The 22,821-nt window shown below is 31.7% G+C and overlaps 2 protein-coding genes across 3 annotated transcripts in view; one reads left to right on the top strand and one right to left on the bottom strand.

Moving 5' to 3' along the window:
* LOC124358202 (nesprin-1-like) overlaps positions 1–7,547 on the top strand; it is a 363,429-nt gene extending 355,882 nt beyond the window's left edge. The window contains exons 152-157 of the mRNA XM_046810494.1: positions 1,277–1,448; positions 2,563–2,763; positions 3,413–3,547; positions 3,861–4,100; positions 5,707–5,771; positions 6,512–7,547. Of these exons, the coding sequence (XP_046666450.1) occupies positions 1,277–1,448; positions 2,563–2,763; positions 3,413–3,547; positions 3,861–4,100; positions 5,707–5,771; positions 6,512–6,722 (1,024 nt within the window). The 3' untranslated portion in view covers positions 6,723–7,547. The remainder of the gene's footprint in view (positions 1–1,276; positions 1,449–2,562; positions 2,764–3,412; positions 3,548–3,860; positions 4,101–5,706; positions 5,772–6,511) is intronic.
* A 1,580-nt stretch (positions 7,548–9,127) lies between these two features.
* Positions 9,128–18,593, bottom strand: LOC124356895 (pancreatic triacylglycerol lipase-like). Of its 2 annotated transcripts, XM_046808173.1 has the most exons (7): positions 18,398–18,593; positions 15,366–15,489; positions 13,314–13,468; positions 12,415–12,663; positions 10,639–10,824; positions 10,126–10,279; positions 9,128–9,332 (listed from the first exon to the last, which is right to left on the bottom strand). In XM_046808173.1, exons 1-7 carry the CDS (start codon positions 18,504–18,506, stop codon positions 9,251–9,253), a joined length of 1,059 nt encoding a protein of 352 aa, XP_046664129.1. In that variant the 5' UTR covers positions 18,507–18,593; the 3' UTR covers positions 9,128–9,250. The 2 variants fall into 2 exon arrangements, with proteins under 2 accessions (XP_046664129.1, XP_046664130.1); XM_046808174.1 differs by lacking the exon at positions 15,366–15,489 and having other exon boundaries at positions 18,398–18,520.
* Positions 18,594–22,821: the final 4,228 nt, after the last annotated feature.

The following is a 22,821-nucleotide window of genomic DNA, read 5'->3' as shown; positions in this document are numbered from 1 at the left end:
ATTCGAGGTTTCAGCGAGTTCATAATGTTCAAATCAAATTTCAGAAACAATTTCTTGATAACTCTTGGTTGCAAGATGTTGATAAGATTAAAATAATATAGATGAATGAAAAAACTCAGATTAACATTTAGTTATTGTTTTTCTCAATACTATCTTTTTATATTCTGATTTCATATGCTGATATGCTCATCATTCAACTATTTGTGCTTTTTATTGCTAATTTTTCATATCACTATACAAGATAAACTGTGCTATTGCAAATATACATAAGGTTAATGATCATGTAACATCCTCAAGGTGGTCTTATTTAACTAATAATCATCATCCATACTATTAAAGAACTAAAATTGCTATTAATTATTAATTAATATCATATATTGTTTGTCCAAAATATCGTTTGCACAAAATTCTTAAGGATGAATGGAAGTTTCTACCTTACAAATAAGAACATGATGCTTATAAAGTTACAAAATAAGGAACTGGGTTACTGGTTTTACCTGTACTATTCCCTTATAGATGGGAAGTGTCTAGTTTAAAAAAACACACACAACCATAGACTCCTTATTTTCTAAAAAAGGAAATTCTATAAAATCTGGACTATGTACCTATACAAGATAAGAGATAATAAAGAAAATAGAGCTGGTTTAATTTCTAATTTTGTACTGACTGGAATTTTTATTATTCCTTAATTTTTTTATTCCTCTCTTATCTGTCACTGGGTACATCAATTTTGGACAAATTATATTCTCCAATTTTTCCACATAAATAATATTATTGTCTTAGTTTTTCATCACTGCACTTACTTATTTATCTTGATACAGTTTACTTGCATGATAAATGTATAAAACAGATTGTGATTATTTGACCTGAATCATGGTAGCCCTACCTGGTGCAATCCAGTTGTGTTTAATGACAATTATTTAAACAGTCTTTATATTTTAATTTAGTGTAAAATGAATTTGTATTTCATTAAGACTGTTACCAGCAGATTCACATGTTAAAATGTTGAATGAAATTTGCTGAATTGTTCAAGACGTTCTCAAGATTAACACTTAGCAAGCCATTTAACGAATCGTTTTTATTGTACAGATAAAGAGCTATTGCTTTTAATTATGCGTTTAAATTAAATTAAATTAGCACCAATAAGGCAATAACCTATTATGGTCTTTTCCATACCATAAATGAATTGGTTTTATTTTTAACAATAGAATAATTTAAAACTTTTATTGATTTATATTACTTTATATTAACGATTACCGTGTCACCTGTTGTTTAGTGAATCAGGCCGGTTCACTTGCCCTCTGTGTACTCGCCGTAACTGGAAGCAGCTGGATAATGACCTCTGGAGGCTCCAGAAGTGGCTGGATTATGCAGAAGGCACTCAAGCGACACAACAAAGTCCTCCCTCCAACATCAATCAACTGGAGGAAGTCATTCAAGATTACAGGGTAAGTTCCACTTCAGTTTCCTTTTTTTGAGCATTGGCGAAACTTCTATAGATTGTCAGCCTGTTTTTTTTCTTGTTCAGGCAACTCCATAGTAATGGTGGAATAAATTTTTGAGTTCTCTCTTTCAAATCATTCAAATGTTTTACATATCCTTCAAGGAATGTAGGTGAGTGTAACTTCAGAAATAGTCACTTAGTAGACCACCAAATTCATTTTGTAAGATAAATCAGTGGTAAAGTCTAAGTCAATGTTACATAGGTTTAGTATAACAACATGACCTTATCAATGTTTTAATCAGACCTTCATTTAAAATTCAAGATTCAATCCATCAATATTCTACTTAATAACTCTTTTTAATTAACTATTGGGATAATTGAGGGAAGAACAGACATTGAACCATCACTATGTGTTACAACAGAAACACGACTTTTGAGATCTGGTTTTGAGCATTTGCCCTCTTTCTCGTGTGTAATTTCCTAAAACATATGGTCAATAGATTTTTTAAATAGGATTTTTGTGTGTATTTACTATACGTCTTAGGATTTAATCCTGAAGAAACTAACACATACCAGTTCTTGAAATGCTTTCATTGTCCTTACATAATGATGGAAATTGTCTGTTATCCTGTTATTCTTTCTTACGAGACAGGGTTTTCTGACAGTATCTGACCACATTTCCTCCCTTTTTTGACACACGAAGCTCCTCCTTTCTGTCTTACCATTATCTCTCAGCTGATAAACATGAGCATTAGACTCAAAAGTACAGAGATACTTTGGTAGATACTGGTTTAAAATTTGGGCACATGCAAATAAAAAAATACGTTTTCATAAAATGTAACAATTTACGAATGGAATTCCAGAAGTTCTCATTGAAATGTTTTTAAATTTGCGTAAAATAAGAATAAAACCCCATATAGGGTGCCTTTCATGTCAACATGTCAGATATTTTGATTTTTTGTTTGTTTTTGTTTTTGTTTTTTTAAATAATATATATGTACAAGTCTCTAATAAAAGCCCATAGTCTCTTCATTATGGTTCTATCTCAACTTATGAGTAATATAACTTGGATAGTGAATCTGTAGACAGCTTGTGACATCAGAGCTGTGTTTTACTAGGAGTTTCTGCTAGACCTTGACAGTCACAAGTCTTTAGTGGTGTCACTGAACATTGTGGGCAAGCATCTTGCTGAGCACACAGAGGATGAGGCACGGGCTCACGAGATGACAGAGAGACTCGCGGAGATCAATCGCCGCTGGGACGCTGTCTGCAACACTGCTGCCACCTGGGAGACTCGGTTGCAGACCGCACTGTTGCAGGTATGACAACCCTACCTACGAGGGAAATCAAACAGAAAGAAAGAAACAAATCTTGATAAAGAAAGAGCACGGAAGAATAGAGGCAGTTGTATCCAAACTAATCTCATAAAATCCCCCAAACCACTTTAAGTGTGGTAGATAGACATAGAGCACTGTGTTAGTGACATACAGCACCTCGTATCTACTCATTCATCATATATATTGGTCGCTCTTTCTATACCAGTCCATCCAACTTTGTACAAGCCAGCAGAAATAAAACAAAACAAACATTCTGGCTTGTAATACAGTTGCTATTAGATTTGTGACTACAACCTACATTATGTCTCATTGTGTTATCTAAATCTTGAATACCGATAGTATGAAATTTAGCATTGCTCAGTAAAAGTAATTATTCTTAATGGATTACGTCCAGGTAGATATCATACAGCTCTTCTCCGTACATAGACCACTCAAGGATGTAAAGTATTCCGTCTGCAATATGGACAAGGTTCTACACCGTATGGTCATACAGTATGATGGTACACACACATTGATGGTAACTACGCAATTTGGCTGCATAAGCGTTAATACATAGTTTTGGAATAGTCAACACAGGACATATGTTATATAATTATAATTATTATGTTGACAGCATTGTTTTTGTGTGCAGAACCCTGAATTCCACGACACAATAGAAGAGCTTGTCCAGTGGCTGGAACAGACAGAGGTCACCATACAGCAGATGGAGCCTGTCGATGTGGCCGACGGACTTTCTGTTATAGAAACAAAGTACAACAAATTTAAGGTAAACTCCACCCACTAATCTGTATTTAGTTTAAATCCAAATCTAATCAGTTATTTTAAAAAACACATATTTGATTGGTTGTTTTAAAATTTATAAAAGTGTAAAAATATACAGTTATACATTTTTGGATGAACTCTCTGAAAATTAACTCTTCACTTCTAGCAAGACACAGATTACTATAAAGTCGTTTGGTTAATGTCACTTTTTTATGTTCATATATTTATAAATTTAAGACCAGTTGCTGCCAATTTGGAAATTAAATATTATATTGGGTATTATAATACCCCACAACTGTAGCATCGGAACTTTGCAGGACCTGCGCCACGACCTGGAGGTGTGCGAGCCCCGCGTACTGTCACTACAGGAGGCAGCTAGTCACCTGCTGCGTCACAGACAGACAGAGGCGGACACCAGTGCCTGTGAGCGCCTCACACACTTGCGCCTGCGACTTCAGAGCCTCACCAGGCTTACTGACTCGTACCTCGTCAAGTTGGGAACTGTGCTGGGCAAGGACCCACTCACACATACATCCCTCGCCACCCTCTCCCACGAGGTCAGTCCACTTGTCATTATACGGTTTATCTAGTTTAAATGGGTAAATTATTAAATACATATTTAAAGAGCTCATTTCTAGTTAGCAGAATAGTTAAAATTGATCTGTGTATAACTTATCTAACTAGATTATTCAAACAGATAAAAGTCAATTGTTGTATTTTTACAATTTAACAGGTAATGCGTTTATATAAGGAATATACTTATTTACCTACTCTAATGACAAACATACACATGCAGTAGCAGTAGCTACAATTTTATATACCTAAATCCTTGCCATTTGGTGGAGTTTTATCGAACTGACTGCTATAAAAATTGCAATTAAATCATAATGCCTTATATATTTTAATATTTTTTTTTAAATCCCAAGAATAATTCATAGAAACCAATAATAGTAGTTCATAGAACACATGAAATGAGATAAACAGGTTCTCCTTATCTCTTAAAATAATTTAATTGTTAACACTCAATTTCAAATTGGCTTTTCAGTTATCATCAAAGCAGTATTAACGTAATGTTAACAGTATTAATTGTTTATGTTCATATTTATTTATTTCCTTGTGCATAACTTATGTGTTTTTCGAATGCAGTATTTATAATATACACTAAAAAGCAGTCAGGAATTAGAAATGTGTAAACTGGCTTCTAAATTATGATTTGAGTATACTACTTAATAATAATCTAACTGTCCTTTTTCTATTTAAAATTTCATTTTTTTCCTGCATAACACATTAAAACAAAACATTGTTGTAAAATTGTAATATAAAAGTGACATTAAGTGTTGGAGATGCATTAAAATTGAGAGCTGTGCTTGATTTTTGTGTATTGAAACAGAGTCTAAATTAAACTTTCTCATTATGTTCATCAGCAGTGGTTTATGCATTTCGGCATGACCTTGGATTAGCCTTGCTAATCGTTTTTGGAACAGCCGTAAATAATCAGGAGTTGATTGTATTTACATAATCATGAAGTAAACTCTAGCTGTAACTGTGCACTGCATATGCTTCTCAACAATTTATTTCAACTTGTTCACTTAAAATTGTAATTTCTTAAAGTACAGCTTAACTTTTTGTTAAATAATAAAAATATATCTATGTTAATATCTCTATTGTTAATTTTGATTAACAAAAGGATTTACATTTAATACCTACTAAATGTCAAAATACACCACTATAATAGAAATAAAAAATGAATAAATGAAAATTAATTTAAACTTTGTTAAACAAAAGTTTTAAACAGATTTTCCACAGTCTGCAGCTGTCCACAAAAATATGGATGAATGGGTCAGTAATTAAAGCTAGGAGCAAAGTATTGTAATATTAGGGAAACCATGTTTGTTTATTTCTTATGTATTTTCTTTGAAAACAGTATTATATGATTTATGTGACATTAATGTAGCATAACTTGCTCTTGGATTTTCTGAACTAATGTATTTGTCAGGATGCAAAACTGAGACTTGAGATTAATATAAGAAACTAGTTTGTGTATTGGTGTGTGGGAATGGTATGGTAGTGGCTGCCAGTTTTGCTCCTAGCTGCACTCCTTAGTCTGTAGTTGTTGTTGACACGTTTTAATTTATTTTTCCTTTTTCTTCTTTCTTTGATCAGCTGTTGGACCAAGCCGCTGGTGGAACCGTCAGTTCTCGATCCTCCACTGACCAGCTACACTCAAAGTAAATATTTTGTTTATTTGTTTCTGTATCTTTTATTTTATGAAAATGGTCATGTAACATAGTTGTAAAAGTTGCGTTTACCAAATAAGTGTATGCATGTTTGGGTAAAAGAGTAAATTTAAGAAATATTGGAATTGTATGTACTCCATGTTTTCAGTTTATAATTTTCTTAAATTTATTTTCATTGCTGCATGCAAGTAAAACATAACAATTTAATATTGTACATTATCCACCACAAATACTGATAATAATGCAATTACCTCCAAAAATGACTTCTTCACTAATATAAAACAGATTTTTGGTTTGATTACATAAAATTGTCTTAATAACTAGTTGGAATAACCATAATTTTTATTCTTAATATTGTTACAACATTTTTTGTCATATTTTTGTGTAAGCCTATCTTTAATGCTAGACTGAAAGTAAAATATTGACCTTTATAATACTGATCAGTAATTAAAAATTAAAATTTTTTAGTGAAATTAAAAGAATTAGATTATCTTACATGATAAAAATACTGGTTTTGTATTAATATTAAGAATTTATAAATTGCTTCATAATAGTTCTTTGATATGTTTTACGTTGTTTAGCGCTTTTGATTTAGGAAAATTTATATTTTTAATTTTTAGAATGGAAATTAAAAGATGATATTAATTATTTTACATGTCATATTGTAATAATTTTGGTTTACCATAAGATAATGTTTATACTTTATTAAGGTTGTATGTGATGTGTTGCAGCTGTGAAGGCATAGTGGACACCAGCGTGTTGGCGCGAGGTTACCGTTTCCTGGGGCGAGTGGTGCGTGCGTCGCTACCGATTCAGGCGCTGATGTTGGTACTACTGGGCGTCGCATCGCTCGTACCTATCACCGAGGAGGACTTCTCGTGCGGCATATCCCGCACGTTCGGGCCGACCCTACGTTACATCAACGGCCCACCACCCATGTAGACTGATTCCTTCACGACTTGACTACTTCTACCGGCTATGACTCTATGAGATAGAACAAATAGGCTGTGATACAATGATACCTAACCTAACATTCTCGGATAATTTAGTAAAACTATTTTTTTATTTCGGATAATGTACCACTGACAAAACTTAACATTGCCATCTAATCATCTTCCAAGGGTAAGGTTGTTTTTTATTTAAGATTTTTATCTCTAGTTGTAGTTCTTTTCGGGGTCTGCTAATAAATTAATTTGTACTAATGTTGTAAATTGAACATGTATTTGTTTTGTATAGCTTAAAAAAGTAATTGAAACTATTTTGTAAAATTGATAACTATTTAAAGTGTATTGTATTTGTATTAGTTTACTTTTCTATTTATATTTTGATACGCTGTTTTGAGCTGACCATTTGTAGACTTTCAACTGATGTGGGTGTGTGATACAGAGGTGTATTTTTGTACGAGAGTCTCGAAGAGGCGTAAATATGTGGAACATTTACACCTCGACGACGACATCTCCCTGACGACCAGAACTAAACGAAACGACTGCCCTCACACAACTTGTAATCAGATTACACAGTTGGTTTTGTTTCATTTCTGATCCTACTTTTTGAGAGTCAGTCCCGGTCCTAAGGGCCATCTTTAGTGCCTGCTCACTAGGAGAAATCTTGTTAATAGGTTAGTAACTGTTAACCCACAGTTTGAAAATTAGCTTTTTCAATTTTCTTTATAGATATAATTTTTCCTATTATTAAAAATATTCTTGGATCTGTATTATTGCAGTTGTAGGGTTGACAAAATACAAACTACAAAGTTATCTGTTAGTTTTTTAAAGTTTTAGACAAATTGTTTAGTGCTTATGATGATTTAAAATCTGTTCTATTGTTGTTTTAAACATAAAATGTTTGTTATTAATCAAGAAAGGTGTAGTTTTTATTTTTTCAATGTCAATCAACTGTATTAAATTTTATGTTATTCAAGAACTATATAAAATAAAGTAAGCCATAACAAAATAATGTTTGTATTATTTCCCTCTAACCTGCAGGATATCAGTAAACCTACACAATCTCCATCTGACTCTGCTTTATAGTATACAATTCAAAGGTTTGTGATGTGTTATTATAGGTTATTTAATATTAAATAAATATTTCTTAGTCCTATACTAATAAAGAGGAGGACCCAGTAGTAAACTAAATAGAGGTTATAACTAGAAGTATTTTTCCTTACTTCATACTTAACATTTGAAACAAAGGGTTTTGGATAAGTGGTAGGATCACCATATACTCAATATTATTATTGGTCATTTATTAAAGAAGCAACCATGTCTGTTGTTTTACTTTGATTATCTAAATTAGATACAATATAGCTTCACTGACAAACACAAGACATTGACAGTTCAGTTAATCTCAATAAAATCTTGAATTTAAAATACAATAAAATATTCAGTGAGCAAAATGTTAACAATATATTTGTATTTCTTTCAAACTATATTTATTGATTTTTATATATAAACACTAATCATAACTACTTTCCCTTGAAGAGTTATATATATAGGATGGACGTGAGTGATTTCTCCATAATGTAAATGCTCAATCTTAGTAATCATAGTTTGTGAAGCAGCAGAAGCATTCTCTGACTGGCTGTTGGAACTGAGATACAATAAAACATGTTATATCTGGCCCTACACCTCCAGTATCTAACCTGGTGTGAGATGATAAAAGTTTTGTAACTGTAAGTTTTACAAGCGAGGAATACCACACAGGCAAGCTACCTCATGTTAACTGGTGGGGCAGTAGTGGGATGGGGCTTTGTTTCTCCTTACGACAACCTCACTCGCAGTATTCTTTTTGGTGGCATTTACAATTAGTGGATATTAACAATGGCATTGACGAAACTGTGATATCAATGCTAACGTGTGAGCTTTTGCATGTGTACCTGGACGTGGTGTAGTACCCACCACGTTGGGATAGTAACTTTTTTAGTAAGTTAAGATCTGAATTTCAAATGTAACATTACTAAATCTTATTTTATTTAAAATAAATTTGTATTTTTGACCTTTTGAATTGGGTTTTTTACAGTTGTAGCCAAAAAAAATATACTGTCGGTTTTAAAGCTACAATTATAATAAACATTTACTGTATCATCAATTTTAAGAAAAACAGTCTCAGCACAGTTTTTATAATTACAGGCCTTTTGCCTTTGTAAAGTAAACCGCAATATTGGTAGTGCTTTTGCTCTGAATAACTTACGCTCTTCATGTAACATTTTATTTAATATCTGACTAATGACATTCAGCATTCATACTGTTATACCTTCTGATGCAATGTGAATATCAGCTTCAGGAAGAAACCGGTTTGACTCCATTCAAAGGTAGTATGGTTGTTGATTAAATAAATACATTTTCTGATTTTAAAAGTTCTTTATATTTAATAAATAATTTATTTCCAAATAAAGCAAGTAATTAATAAAAATGACAAATAAGCCAATTTGTTAATGTTGGGGAAAATGATATATTTTGCTTGTCACTCTGTTAGTCTTGCTGATTTATGGAACTGTTCCATTTAGCGTAAGGTTTCGATGGGTTGGTGAACAAATAGTAGCAGCCACTTGCACTGAAACATAGAATTATAGTAAAATACAATTTTGTAATCAACATACTGTAGGTTATTTTACCATAATGTAATGTCTCAGTCTTAGAAGTCATACTTTGTACAGTTTTAGTTCATCTTTATGAAAGATGTTAGAAGTTAAAAGGCCCAGAAAAAAGTTCGGTATGATTTTTATGATAAGCTACTAACAAAATATGTTATATCTGAAAACTTTTTGTTTTTATCAGAAGTATAGAAAGAACAAAACTACACTTCCATTCTAGTGATCTAACAAGTCACAGAACGTACATGTGAATATCAACGGATTAATTCTCAACATTGTCTAAAACCAATTATAAAAACATCAGTTCTAGAACCAATTTTTCTTCACTCGGAAAAAATATTTTTTTATTAAAATTTTCTTATCTTGGAAAATATGTCATCAGAAAATAGTTTGTCTAACTTTCAACTTCTAATGGTATCTGATGATGAAGAGGTACACCTCTCCTTGAGTTCTCAGAATAGAAATGTGTAAATTCCTGTCTTATATAAATTTGTGTAAAATCTAAAGAAAGAAGAAAAATTATTTTACTGTGCAAAAGAAGAAATATAGATTTCCAGATTGATAAGTAATCTGGTAAAGTGATGCACACTAAAAACATAAATTAGCACAATACACTGATAATGTTATGTACAAGACGTAAAAATTAAAAAAGAGTGTTTCTGGTTGGTGAGTAAACCATGGAGATCTAGACCCAATCAGCCAAGTTGCTGACATCAACAAAAATTATAACAGTAAATCTAAGAGTATTATTACCTTACGTTGACATACTCTCCCATGACAGTTTTTACATTGTTTGTACACCGACCACTTTTGTAGTCATTCCAGCTATCACATGCTGTGGAGATGAAGCCTTTACTTGTAATTGATTCTGCAAAGTATTTGTAGGATCTTCTGTGTGAACAGACAACTGGAAAATAGGAAAAATCTAGAACATTTTATTATCATCACACATAAAAATGTATTGATTAAGTCATAGTTTGATAAAATATGCCTAAAATATTCATTAGAATATAAATTAAAATAGGTACATAAATTTAAACAACGGCCTACAAGAATACAGTTTATAAAATTATCTAGTACATATGAAGCCACAGAGCACAGATTACATGAAAATACAATCACTTACAGTACAGGAATATATTTCTTCGATAGAATAAAAAGCCTTTTGTTTTAAACATTTAGACAATTAATTAGACTATATAGTTAAATGTTTCACTAACTGCATCAAAAACTGTTTTGGAGGAATATTAAAATCAAAATACTTACAGAAGTCCACACCACATCCTGGCTGATGGGATCCTCCATTGGGGTAGAAATCGACATCACCACAGGGTTCGAAATAACCCACAAGGCCTCCTTCTGTGTGTATTACGTCCACAAACTTGGCATCTGAGGGGTCCAGTCTACCGTTTAGATCATTTGCCCAAAATAATGGTGCTGCGGGATCCAGACCTTTCAAAAACACACAGTACACTAAATTCACTTAAAATGTATCCTTTTTTTATAAAAAGAACTATTTATGGAATTAAATTTATAGTGCTCTATTGTTTGGTTAAAATGTTTCTAGGAATAAATCAACATACTACTTACTAACAGTTTTCAATACTGAGGAATATTTACATATTGTGGGGAAGTGTGAAACTGGCCTGTGCTAGGATCTTATCAAATGGAATAAGGGGGAGAGTCCATAAAATACAAGGTCGATGGTACTGATAAAAAATGCTACAGCCACAGACTGGATTTTCTCTAACTCAGATCCAAAGTGCGATGTCTTAGTCTTTCCACAATGTATATCTAGACTATTGTACTTTTAATTTTTAGGAATACTATTAATACTTTTTCTTTAGTAAATTTCAATAAATACATGCTGTACAAGAGAAATATTTTACCAACTATTAAAAAACAGAAATTTTATTTTGTTTTTTTATTTTTTAAACTGAATGCAAAGAAATAAGGTATAAAGTATTGCCAAACTAGTCATAAGTAATTTATTAGCACATAACGTTTTACACTGTTAAAAATTGTAATACAAAACAGGTGCCTAGTCATAATATAAACTTACCAACTAAATAACTACTAACTAAAATAATTTAAAACTATTAAAACATACAGTTAAAATACACAACAAACGGTTTAAAATATTTATATGTTTTGAAAATTGGCTGAATCTAAAAAATATTAATTTACTGAATAATAGTGAATACTGAATAATACCTTCTGTAAGAGAAGGTTTTTAATTTTGTTTGACAATTATTTGTATTATAAATTTTTAAAACATTGTGGTACTAAATTGAATTGCTTAATTCCTATATAAAATGGTGTTTTGAATAATTTTGTCCTATGCATTGGGATTGGATGCAGATCTCTGTGTCTTGTATTATAACTGGGGGAATGACAGTCTCTAGTGCAAAATGTTTATTTCATATTAAGTAAAACTTCAAAAATATAAAGTCACAGTACTGTAAATATTTGTAGTCTTTTAAACAAAGTTCTGCATGGTGTCCTGCAACTAGATTTGGTTAATATGCATACTGCTTTTATTTCTGATTTGAATACACACAGTGATTTATGTAAGCATCCCCATAGTGTAATACCATACTTCATAATGGAGTGGAAATACTCATAGTATATCATTTTTAAAACTTTAAAACTCACTATATTTTGTAAAAATATTAATACAAAGCAAGCAGAAATGAGTTTTTTTTCTAAAATTTCTATATGAGGATTCCAGCTTAAATGTTCATTCAAACTTATACCAAAAAAAACAATTAGTATCAGTTAGTATTGCATAGTTTTTTTAGATGTCATCCGCTCAGGAAATAGTTTAAAACCTTCAGCTCCAACCATCCAGATGTGCTGCTATCTGGACCATCTGATTGCCACTCTGTTACAAAGTTTGTAAAGATTTGTATCATATGATGATGAATAACTAAATAAATTAAACTCTTATTACACCATTAAGATTTTAGAAGAAAATTTACCAATGAGTAGAAAACCCAACACAAAAGCAATGATATAATCTTTGGAAGTGTATTCACTCACCTGATATTCTGGAGATGTTTCCAAACGTGACAGACTCGCCCGCTACTCCAGCTATGTGAGCACCGAGGCTGTGACCGAGGAGGTGGACTGTGCTAGGAAGCACGCCCACCTCGGAGACTATGAAATCTACAAACTTAGCCGTGTAGCGCCCGACTGGTGTGACAGCACTGCGAGAGAGAGGGTAGAACAACATGGCTAGACTTGCCCAGTTCACTGCTATTATGTTCACATCCTCAGCAAGCATGTAAGCTGGAATACATCAACATGCTTTCACATTCATTTTTGACAAAGATATTTATCCGTCCCTTAAACTCAAATATGTTCTATTTTTGTAGAACATACTAACTTTAAATTTACTACTTAGTAGGTTAGGATATAGGTTAGACTTGCATGTTTTAAAATTAAATTATTTTTCATAAAAGAGAATATTGACTAAATTCTTTTAAATTTGAATGATGGCCAATTTTGGTACTTATAACTTTAATCAGTATATAAAAAAATACAAGAACATGGTGGAAATTTTTGTGATGGATACTGTTTTGATGGAAAGAACCAAACAGAATACTTGTACTAAAAGAATACCAAAATTCAATTTTTGGATTGGCACTACATTTTGTCTTATACTGTTTACATCTATAAAGAGAGAAAGCAAATAAACTTGTTCTCTTAATACTCTTAAAAAATTGCCTTCATAGTACTGTATGTAGAAAATTATATTAGTGGGGTATTCTATACAGTATAAATTACCCTCAAGAAGAAAGTTTTTAAAAACCCATGTATTTGAAAAAAGAATAAAATTTAGTGTGATTTGATAGTAAAAGGTTGATTTTTTTTGTAAAAAGAAAAAGTAGATGTAATAAACTTTACAATTACAGGAAAGTTATTTACTTGTTACTTACCTTCTCGGAGATATTGAGGAAATAAACCTTTGGTGGTTGCACTGTCTAACCAACCATGTATCAGTATTTTTGTATCCTTGGATACATTAAACCCTCCGTCATATAACTGTTGAGTGTCTCCAATGTCAACCTTCACATATTGCATATCAGATTTTCTACAAATTAAACATTGTTAGGTTCTTGTTTGTTATCTTAGTGAGAAAAATTGTATAGAAGTAAAATATAACTAAGAGTGCTGTATTCCTCTATACCAGTATTAAAATCTTATACTTCATGTATTTAAATAAGCAATTATAGATTTTTAAAAGAGAGATATTTGTAGTTTCCTCTGTTCAGAAGTGTGTGTAAAACTAATCAATATTTTGTCTCTTTTTTCACATCCAAATTAATGAAGGATTCTCTATTGGTATTGATCCTCATTTAGGTCATCAAAACAGTGATGGTGAGACCTGTTGAATAACATCTTTATAATAAACGTCTGTAAAATTTAAGTAATAAAAACTATTCCTTGGTTCTTCATTTAGAAAATCCAATCAGGAGAGCCAGTGGCTTCACCATGTAAAAGGTATTGTACTTTGTGTTAGTGATTGCACAGGTGTTACTGATCTTGTCTGTGATTATTTCATTCTCTTCTTTATTCTATTTGATAAGATCCTCACATAGGCCAGTGGCCAATGGGGATGGACTGAATAGTCAAAAAAAGGGAATTGGCCTATCCTATATTTTTGAAATGATTGAATTTACTATAGTAATTTAAGTGGCAACTGTGGAGCAGATGAGATTGATGCTTTAATGCAGCATATTTTCATTTATTGATAAATATTACACATTACAAGATGGCTCATATGCATTTTAAGCATGTTTATTATTCTCATGCAACCAGACTGAAAATTATTATTGTATTGTGGTTATCTATAGTATTCATTTGAATTCAATAGCATATTTCATTAAAATGCAACATCTGGCAAGGACTTAATACTACCGTACTACAAAAGATTCTACTTTGACTGTATGGTTGATGGTTCCAAAAGTGAGTTTGACTAACATGGCTTATGGATTTTTATGTAAGCAAGTAGAAATGAATTTAACAATAAATAAATAATTAATTATACTAGTACATACATTAAAACAATCTAGTACTTATATCCAAAAAGTGGCCTTCAAATTTATTTTAATGCCTTTGTTTTTCAGAAATTTCAGAACCCCACTCAATCGGATAGGTAGGTAGTACCTTTTGATTATAGCAATTCAGCAGGAGATGAATAATTTATACTAACATGGTGTGCTGAGGTCCAGGCCATTATTTCACTTAGTTCTGAGGTTCACCACTAGAGCTATGCCACGTAACTTTGATTGTTCAAATATTTGCTACCTAACTTCTAACCCCACAGATGGCAGTCTGAGCCCTCACTTAGCAGTGCCTCAGTTTATAGCATCAGACGAGTTATCTCCTGTCTAATTAAATCAATCAATGGTACAACTATATTATTTATAAGTTTAAATTTTTAAAAGTATTAAAATTTCCTTAAACGTTGAGGAAAGCAAAGCTTAGTTGGTTTAGTTTATGAGTATAGATTAGCAAAAGTCATTTTGTAACCATTTAAAATCTGTAGAAATAATACAATAATTATTACTTACTTTTCTTTTTAGACCAGATCTCAAAACATAAAAATATTGTAAACTGTGGATTCCAAGCAGTGGTGTAACTAAGGGGGGAATGAGGGGGATTGAATCCACACCAAAAGTCCTATCAATTTTAAAAATATACAGTTAAATGTACTTAGAATCAGGTCTACCTAATTCATTTAAATTTATATTTATTCCACCTTCCCAGTGTGGTTTGCTCTTCAATCAGATTCAGCACCCTATTTCCCCTCCCCCAAAAGTCTAGTCCTAGTTACGCCACTGGTCCCAAGTGAGTTTTAATTTTAACTACTTAATTTTCCCATATTTCTCAGCCTTGTCAACTTAATCTCATTTAGTAATGATCATAATCCGTTGGAAGTTTTGTATTAATGAAACTAAAGAACATATTCTTTTTTTTCTATCTACCTTGTACATAAGAGAAATGTTGTGTAGAGTGAAGCATTCTGGACATAAGATCGTTGCCACTCATCATAACAGTAACTGCACACTTCATTTAGCCACTCAGCAAAAGGATTTATAAACCCTACATCTGAAAATTAGTAAAAATAAAGTTAAACCGTTTTTGTGTTCTTGATCTTATCCTGGTTAAAGTAAAAAATATTGCACAGTAAACAAATGATATTTTGCTAAACAAATTTTTATTCTGTGAATGAAATCCTTTTGGTATCAAAACCTTATAAATTAAAAGATTAAGTATTAGTTTCTGTGACATTAAATTTAATTGTGTGTGGATGAAATTAACCAGTGTCTCTTTTTAATTTAATAGTGTTTATTACGATTCTAAACATAAAGAAGCTTGAAATGCGCTCAATGAATGATAGTTAGCTACTATAAGACAAACCCAGGACCAATGTGTTAATTAAGTAGAAATATACTTTTTGTTACATACAAGAAAATTTAAAATAAACAATTTAATTTAGTTCACATGTCAAAAACCATTTCCAATGTGTTCTCAGGTGATCTAAGCTTGTTAGAGAGGATTAAAGACCTAATAACTGGATAAATAATCTAATTTACAAAACAATTTTCCCTACACTGGTTTTTATTCTGTAGATACTATACACAATTTTAGTTTTACTCATACATATTTTCTTTACATACGAAAATGTTTGAGATTTGAGATAAATGAAGTATGAAGGGTAACAGACTTACAGAAACATTTCTGATTCACCTTAATCAACCAACTTGATACATTGTACCTATTTTAACCAAGCCACGTGCTGTATACAAAGTTAAGTTCTTATGGTATCAAAATTTAGCCTACCTGTTAATGAAGCACATTTAAATGTTTGGAACTTATATAGGTTGAGCATAAGTGCTTTAAAGCAAGTATTTACAAGTGCATTGAGTGATACAAAACAATCAGTAACACTATGTTTCTCAAGATCTGACCTCTTCTTCAGGTGAATAACTAACCTCACACAATTGTTCTAAGTTTCCAAAGTCCAAGAATGACAATACTCCCAATGGGTGGTACAAGATTGTTCTCAGAATGGATAGTAAAACTGGTGGCCTACCTTCACTACTAAAGCTCCTTCCAGCCATTCCAAGAATTGTAGACGAAAAGATTACTACAATCTTTCAGTCCTTTGATAAGGAGTTAGAGAAAATGCAATCCATTGTAGTAAGATTTGCTAAAGAGAACACTGACCTAAAGACATTATTAGTGAGTTAACCTGTTGAGGGCAGCACACATTTGTATAATGTTATTCATCATACTCAGTCATTTTGTCAGAAGTGGCATATATTTAGAAAAAACAAATTTTAATTTTTAAATTATTTTTATAATATGGTTATTTACTTGTTTAATAGTGGACAAAAAATTAATAGTGACATGTTTTAAGACATAACAATAACTCATTCACTTTGAAACAAACAACATTAAAACTTTTACTAGAATGGCTAATATTACAAATAACCATAATTTTAAATATAAAAAAAAATGTAATCGTGTATTAACCACATAATGATATTTGGTATAAATCACCAATTTTCGGATAAAAAAGTAACAAAACCCGTTACTTACATTTGGTCAAACGGATTGATGCTGTATTAATTTACTCTGATGATCACTCTAACAAACTGGTTCGTAAAATTGTCCACTACTGCATACTGTACCTCTACAACAACAAAGTCATTACTGGAGAAGCTGATCCATCCACAACTCCTTGAATAATAAACAAAAATATTGAGTGTCAGTCGAATATACAGATGGGCTTCTTATTGCGGGTTAAAGCAGTCTGTTCTTCACTCCAAGCTGTTTTTTTTTGATTTGGCAAGTCTTTAAATTCAGTCAAAGTCTACACTGTTACCTACCTAAAAATCTATTTTTTTTTTCATGAGATCTCATCTGAAAGTTTTCTCTGAGAATATCTGGTTTTAAGACGTGTATACCTCGAGAAAAAGTTGTTTTCTTCTATTTCTCTCCTTCAGTTCATCCTATGTCCTAAACACTTATCATGGAATGCTGTTGGGGGAAATTGACTTGAAATACAAAATCTTGATGATTAGTGACTTTAATGATTAAAGTTATGATTAGAAATTCATGATCTCCATCAGTGTTATCCAGCCTCGTACGTAAACCAGTTTTTTTGGACAATTTTACTGGGGCCTGGGCCCTCGCCACATTTCTATTTGTAGGAACCATGTCAACGGTGGTGGGAATTGATGGGGCCCAGCAGAAAATATTTTCCGGGCCCCACCAAAGTTGAGAACGGTCCTGGTGGTATCATTAGAAACCCTTACCTAGTATGTGAAAGTCCCTAATCATTCATATACTCTGGCAATAAAGGATAATATGTATCTAACCTCATTTAAATTCAGATATCCATTACTTGTTTTCAAAATAAAAAGTAAAATTCATTCATAAAATACAAATATTCTGAAAAATTAACAATTATTTGATCATTCTTATAATTTATCTATTGTTTGTTTACTTGTCACAGCACAAGAGTCTTTTTACGTTCCGTTTTCCTTTTGATATAAATATACTTTTTTCATTCACAAAACTAATTTTGTTTCATGCAATAATTGAATGTGTCAAATAAAAAATGTTAAATAACAATAAATGCAAACTGTAAATTATATAGCTCTGTTTTAGTTTCTTTTAAAAATAACTTTTGAAGGTATGCAAATAGTATAACTTTGATGATAAATCTTGTTTAATAATTATTAATCTAGTGATAAAGATTCTAGTTATGGCACTTCTAAGTGGACAACATTTGTTCATAAATAATTTAAATTCAAATTGGTTTTATTCTTTTTGCTTATGTTTAAAGTTAGGCATATTTTATACAGTCTTATTCTTGTAATATTATAGACATGAGTACATAATACAGTAGAGTGTACTTATTTTGTTTGTTTCTGTCTGTTTTTCCTAGCAAGAATTAAAAACACTAAATAAAACACTAAATTATTCAACACTAAATTATTCAAACCTGAAGTGGTATTTAAAGTTCTGCCTTGTGGGAAGTTCTGGGTCCCATTCTTGGGAAGATTAAACAATTGACATAAGAGAACACATAAATAATATCCAGAATTCATCATCAACTTGCTTTCACAATATCTGTGTGAGAACCATACTTATTTTAGTTACGTTATCTACAAGTATCAGTACCGTAACTTACAACAAGATGTGCAAAAACACTTGTTTCATGGTTTTATCTTTTATTGATTATTGGTTGCAAAAAAAGATTTAAACGTACCACAAGAATTAGGTGCATTAATAAAAAAACCATATTGACATTCACAATCAAATTAGATTATATGTAGAGTGGTTTAGAACATCAAAGTTTTTACAAGTATTATTAGTGAAAGTGACATCTCTCATTGTGTTGTTGGAAAGGTGGGGGAAGCCATGAGTTTCCTTCCCACTGCAATCACACACTCCCCACATGGTGGATGACAAGGACGTAGCCAGCGAGGGGGTCCAAGAGGTCCAGATCCCCCCCCAAATTTCAATTTTTTTCAATTACTTTTTTAGTAAACAATTACCATTATTTAAATAATTCAGTGTTAATGACACATATTGCTGAAAGATCGTTCTCAACAAAGAAACAGGTCAAGAACTTTTTAAGGAACAAAATGATTGTAGATGTAGCTTATATTGGTACTGATAACTTACTTACATTAAAACATAAAACCAATATTTAACACTTTTATTATTTTGTAAGGCCTTTCTATATCAAGGATATCTTCTTCAGACACATCACTTTTATTTTGTGATTTGTCTGAAGAAGATATCCTTGATATCGAAAGGCCTCACAAAATAATAAAAGTGTTAAATATTGGTTTTATGTTTTAATGTAAGTAAGAACAAAATTATGTCTTACTCTCTGTCCACTACAAGAAAATATCAGTTGTCTGGGCCCCCCATATTTTTTTCCTTACGCTCTTGGTGGATGATGCAAAAGGTCTAGTATAAGATATGATGATAATTTGTCAAAAACAAGCTGTACCATTTATAAACATGCTGTATATTTTTGTTTGTTATGACAATGGAGGACACAATGCAATTTTTTTGAAAGAACAAATAAATATACTTGAGAGTAAAGAAGAAAATAATCACTTGTTTTCAAGCAATCAATTCAATGTTGGTTATGAAAGGAAGAGCTAATAATAATACTGATTAGAGTGCACTTTAATTTATCAACATTTTACAAGGTATGGTGTTGTCACAATTAGAAGAGAATTTTTAAATAATTCAAGATACCTTGGCATTGTCATTGTGGTTAAGTCAGAATTATGTAATATCTAAAAACTAAATACAAAAGCATGAATATTGAACTTCTTACAATTACTTTGAACCAGTCTGTAGTTCTTAAAAAGAAATACTAGTTGTTTTGTCCATTTTAAGCTCAGTTAAAGATGTCGGACAGATCTTGCTGTCACAGACAAGTGGAGATGACAGTTTCATATACATCGATATCCCCTTAAGGAATTTTTAAGTTGTTAATCTCTCACTGAAATTCCTTTCCTTAAAGCTGAATCTTCAATCCTATTTAGTAAGCATTTCAAAGCAAGAACTCTCCAATGAGGATTGTTTTTCGAACATGATGATCCACTAGCTTCTCAAGTGTCTTAAGAAAAAACACCAAGAGACTGACAAGTTTCAATGATTTGGTGGTTGTTTTGTTATAATGACTATGCTTTGGAACAAACATCACTCTACCATCAAAACCTTAGGTGCATTTCTAAAAGCTATACTCACCTTGAAGATTTCACACAAGATGGTGTAAAGTGTCTTAGGTCCTTGTTGGTGGAAGCAATAAGCCTTGGTAAACTACTGGTCAAAGACTTTACCCCAGAAAGACTAGAAGCACTTGTAGAAATATCACTGAAGAGTTAGTTTAGTAAATATACAATTTATTAATGAATCCCAAGGACAGAGTTATGAGCACTTTCTATACTGTTGAAGTATAATCCTATTAACTTTTTAGTGGTGCTTATGAAATTGAAAAGTTATTTTATCGAGTTTTTGTCATCTATCTGCTTCTTTTAGGAATTAATGTCTCTGCAGAAGGTACATAGTAGTCCGAACAGATCACAGTTTTTCTCCCTTTGTTAAATAAATCTCTAATCCATTTCAAAATATATATAAATAAATAAATATATAAATAAATAAATATATATATATATATATATATATATATATATATATATATATATATATACAGGGTGTATATTATGTCTGGAAACACCCAAATATATCCTTTAATAATTTAAATATAAATTTGAAACCTCTTACAATCGTGATAGAGATTGGGCATCTACTTTTTGGAACAATGTTTTGTTATGTCACACCAACGGGGGACGTCCTGCCGAGGGTATCGTGAATATTCTTAATGGAAGCCTATACCTTGTGATACATAATTTTAAAGGTAATAGCTTACTGAATTGAATGCCACAAACCGCATCTCAAAGGAATTATTCTATCAGAAAATAGAGCATTTTTAGTATTGAAAATTTACTGATGTTCAACAATGTAATTTTAACATGGTTCTTGCCACAAAATGTGTTACACTAATTTTTTAGCATTTTTTTAAATGTTCAATTAAATAAAACAAAAATTTAATTTTAAGCTGGTTCTATTAGCACAAATTTGCCAGTTTTTATTACAGTACAATTATGGAAATACTTATGTTATTGATTTCTTATTACAAATAAAAAATAATGTATGCTGTTAGAAAAGTCTTACAACAAACGTTTTACCTGCATTTGGTGTCAAAGCAATTGTTCGAACTGTGTTCCTTCTACGGTTTGACAATGAGCCAATCTTGTGTAAAATGATTCGACAGAGTTGCCTAACATTTCTTCAGTTATCAAAGCAATCTCCTCTATAATCCTGTTTCTTAGGTCTTCCAAATTATGAGGCTTTCTTCTATAAACATTGGATTTTAAATGACCCCATAGGAAATAATCGATTGGTGACAAATCCGGAGATCTTGGAGGCCATTCGATTTCTCCTCTTCGGCCAATCCATTTATGAGGAAACCTTAAATCCAAATACTCTCTTACCTGTCTCCCATAATGGGGTGGAGCACCATCCTGCTGAAACCATACATTATCAAAGTATTCTCCTGATGTAATTTGAATAGCTGGGATTATTTCATTTTGGAGCATATTGTAGTAAAGTTCGGCATTTAAATTTCCATTGATGAAAAAGGGTCCAACAATTTTGTTACCTAAAATTCCACACCATACGTTCAGTTTTTGTGGTTGCTGTGAATGGGACTCAGTAATCCAATGTGGGTTTTCACTAGCCCAGTAACGGCAATTGTGCCTGTTAACATTGCCATTTAGGAAAAAAGTTGCCTCATCAGAAAATAGTATGTTGGTCAGAAAATCTCTATTGTCATCACATTTGCGCATCACAAGTTCACAAAACTCAACTCTTCTGTCGTAATCATCCTCACTTAACTGTTGGACTAAATGAACTTTAAATGGTTTGTATTTATTAATTTTCAAAATCTTACTCACAGACATAGGGTGCATATCATGTTGCTGTGCAGCTTTTCTGAGCGATGTATGCATGGGTCTTCAATAAATGTTTGCAAAACATCTAGTGCATGTTCTTCATCTGTTGCAGATTGTATCCTACCCGACTTTGGCCGATTACGTACACTCCCTGTCATTTCAAAACGCTCAATAGTTTTTGATATTGTTGAAACACTTATGGGATTCCTTTCTGGGAAAGTGTCATTAAACAAATTACAAACTTCCCGATAAGATCTTTGACGATCGCCATATCCTCGCATCATCAACAGAGTAATTCGTTGTCTTTCAGACAATTCCATTAAAATGCCAAATAAAAACTGAACTACTGTAATTAGATAACTTGTTGACAGCAATGCTTCAGAGACACTGATTAACTCGACAGGAATGATATGACCTTTGTCCATTTGTAATTCCCAAGCTTAGACCTGTCTAGTGAAAGCTCCATGCTCAACAAACTGAAACCTGTAGACCAGATGATTAATAACACAATAATGTTTCTCATAGGCTAGTGACCTTTGTCTCTTTAAACCTTCCTGCTGACTGGAAAACACCAAGTACAGATTCATAAGTAATCAGAGAAAGTGACTCATAAGTTTTATTCATTGTAATAAAAACTGGTAAATTTGTACTAATGAAACCAGCTTAAAAATAAATTGTTTATTTTATTTTAATTGAACATTTAAAAAATGCTAAAAAATTAGTGTAACACATTTTGTGGCAAGAACCATGTTAAAATTACATTGTTGAACATCAGTAAATTTTCAATACTAAAAATGCTCTATTTTCTGATAGAATAATTCCTTTGAGATGCGGTTTGTGGCATTCAATTCAGTAAGCTATTACCTTTAAAATTATGTATCACAAG

This window comes from Homalodisca vitripennis, chromosome 3 (assembly GCF_021130785.1).
Source record: "Homalodisca vitripennis isolate AUS2020 chromosome 3, UT_GWSS_2.1, whole genome shotgun sequence".
Taxonomy (NCBI): domain Eukaryota; kingdom Metazoa; phylum Arthropoda; class Insecta; order Hemiptera; family Cicadellidae; genus Homalodisca; species Homalodisca vitripennis.
Note: the sequence above shows the minus strand (reverse complement) of the source record. Positions and strands in the feature narration are given on the sequence as shown.

Excerpts from the sequence above, each read along its gene's own strand:
- LOC124356895 (XM_046808173.1), bottom strand. The coding sequence starts at position 18,506 with ATGATGAATTCTGGATATTATTTATGTGTTCTCTTATGTCAATTGTTT. Across the intron at positions 15,490-18,397 it reads AACTTTAAATACCACTTCAG|ATGTAGGGTTTATAAATCCT; the intron begins GTTTGAATAATT and ends ACTAATTTTCAG. Across the intron at positions 10,280-10,638 it reads AGGATGTGGTGTGGACTTCT|TTGTCTGTTCACACAGAAGA; the intron begins GTAAGTATTTTG and ends CCTATTTTCCAG.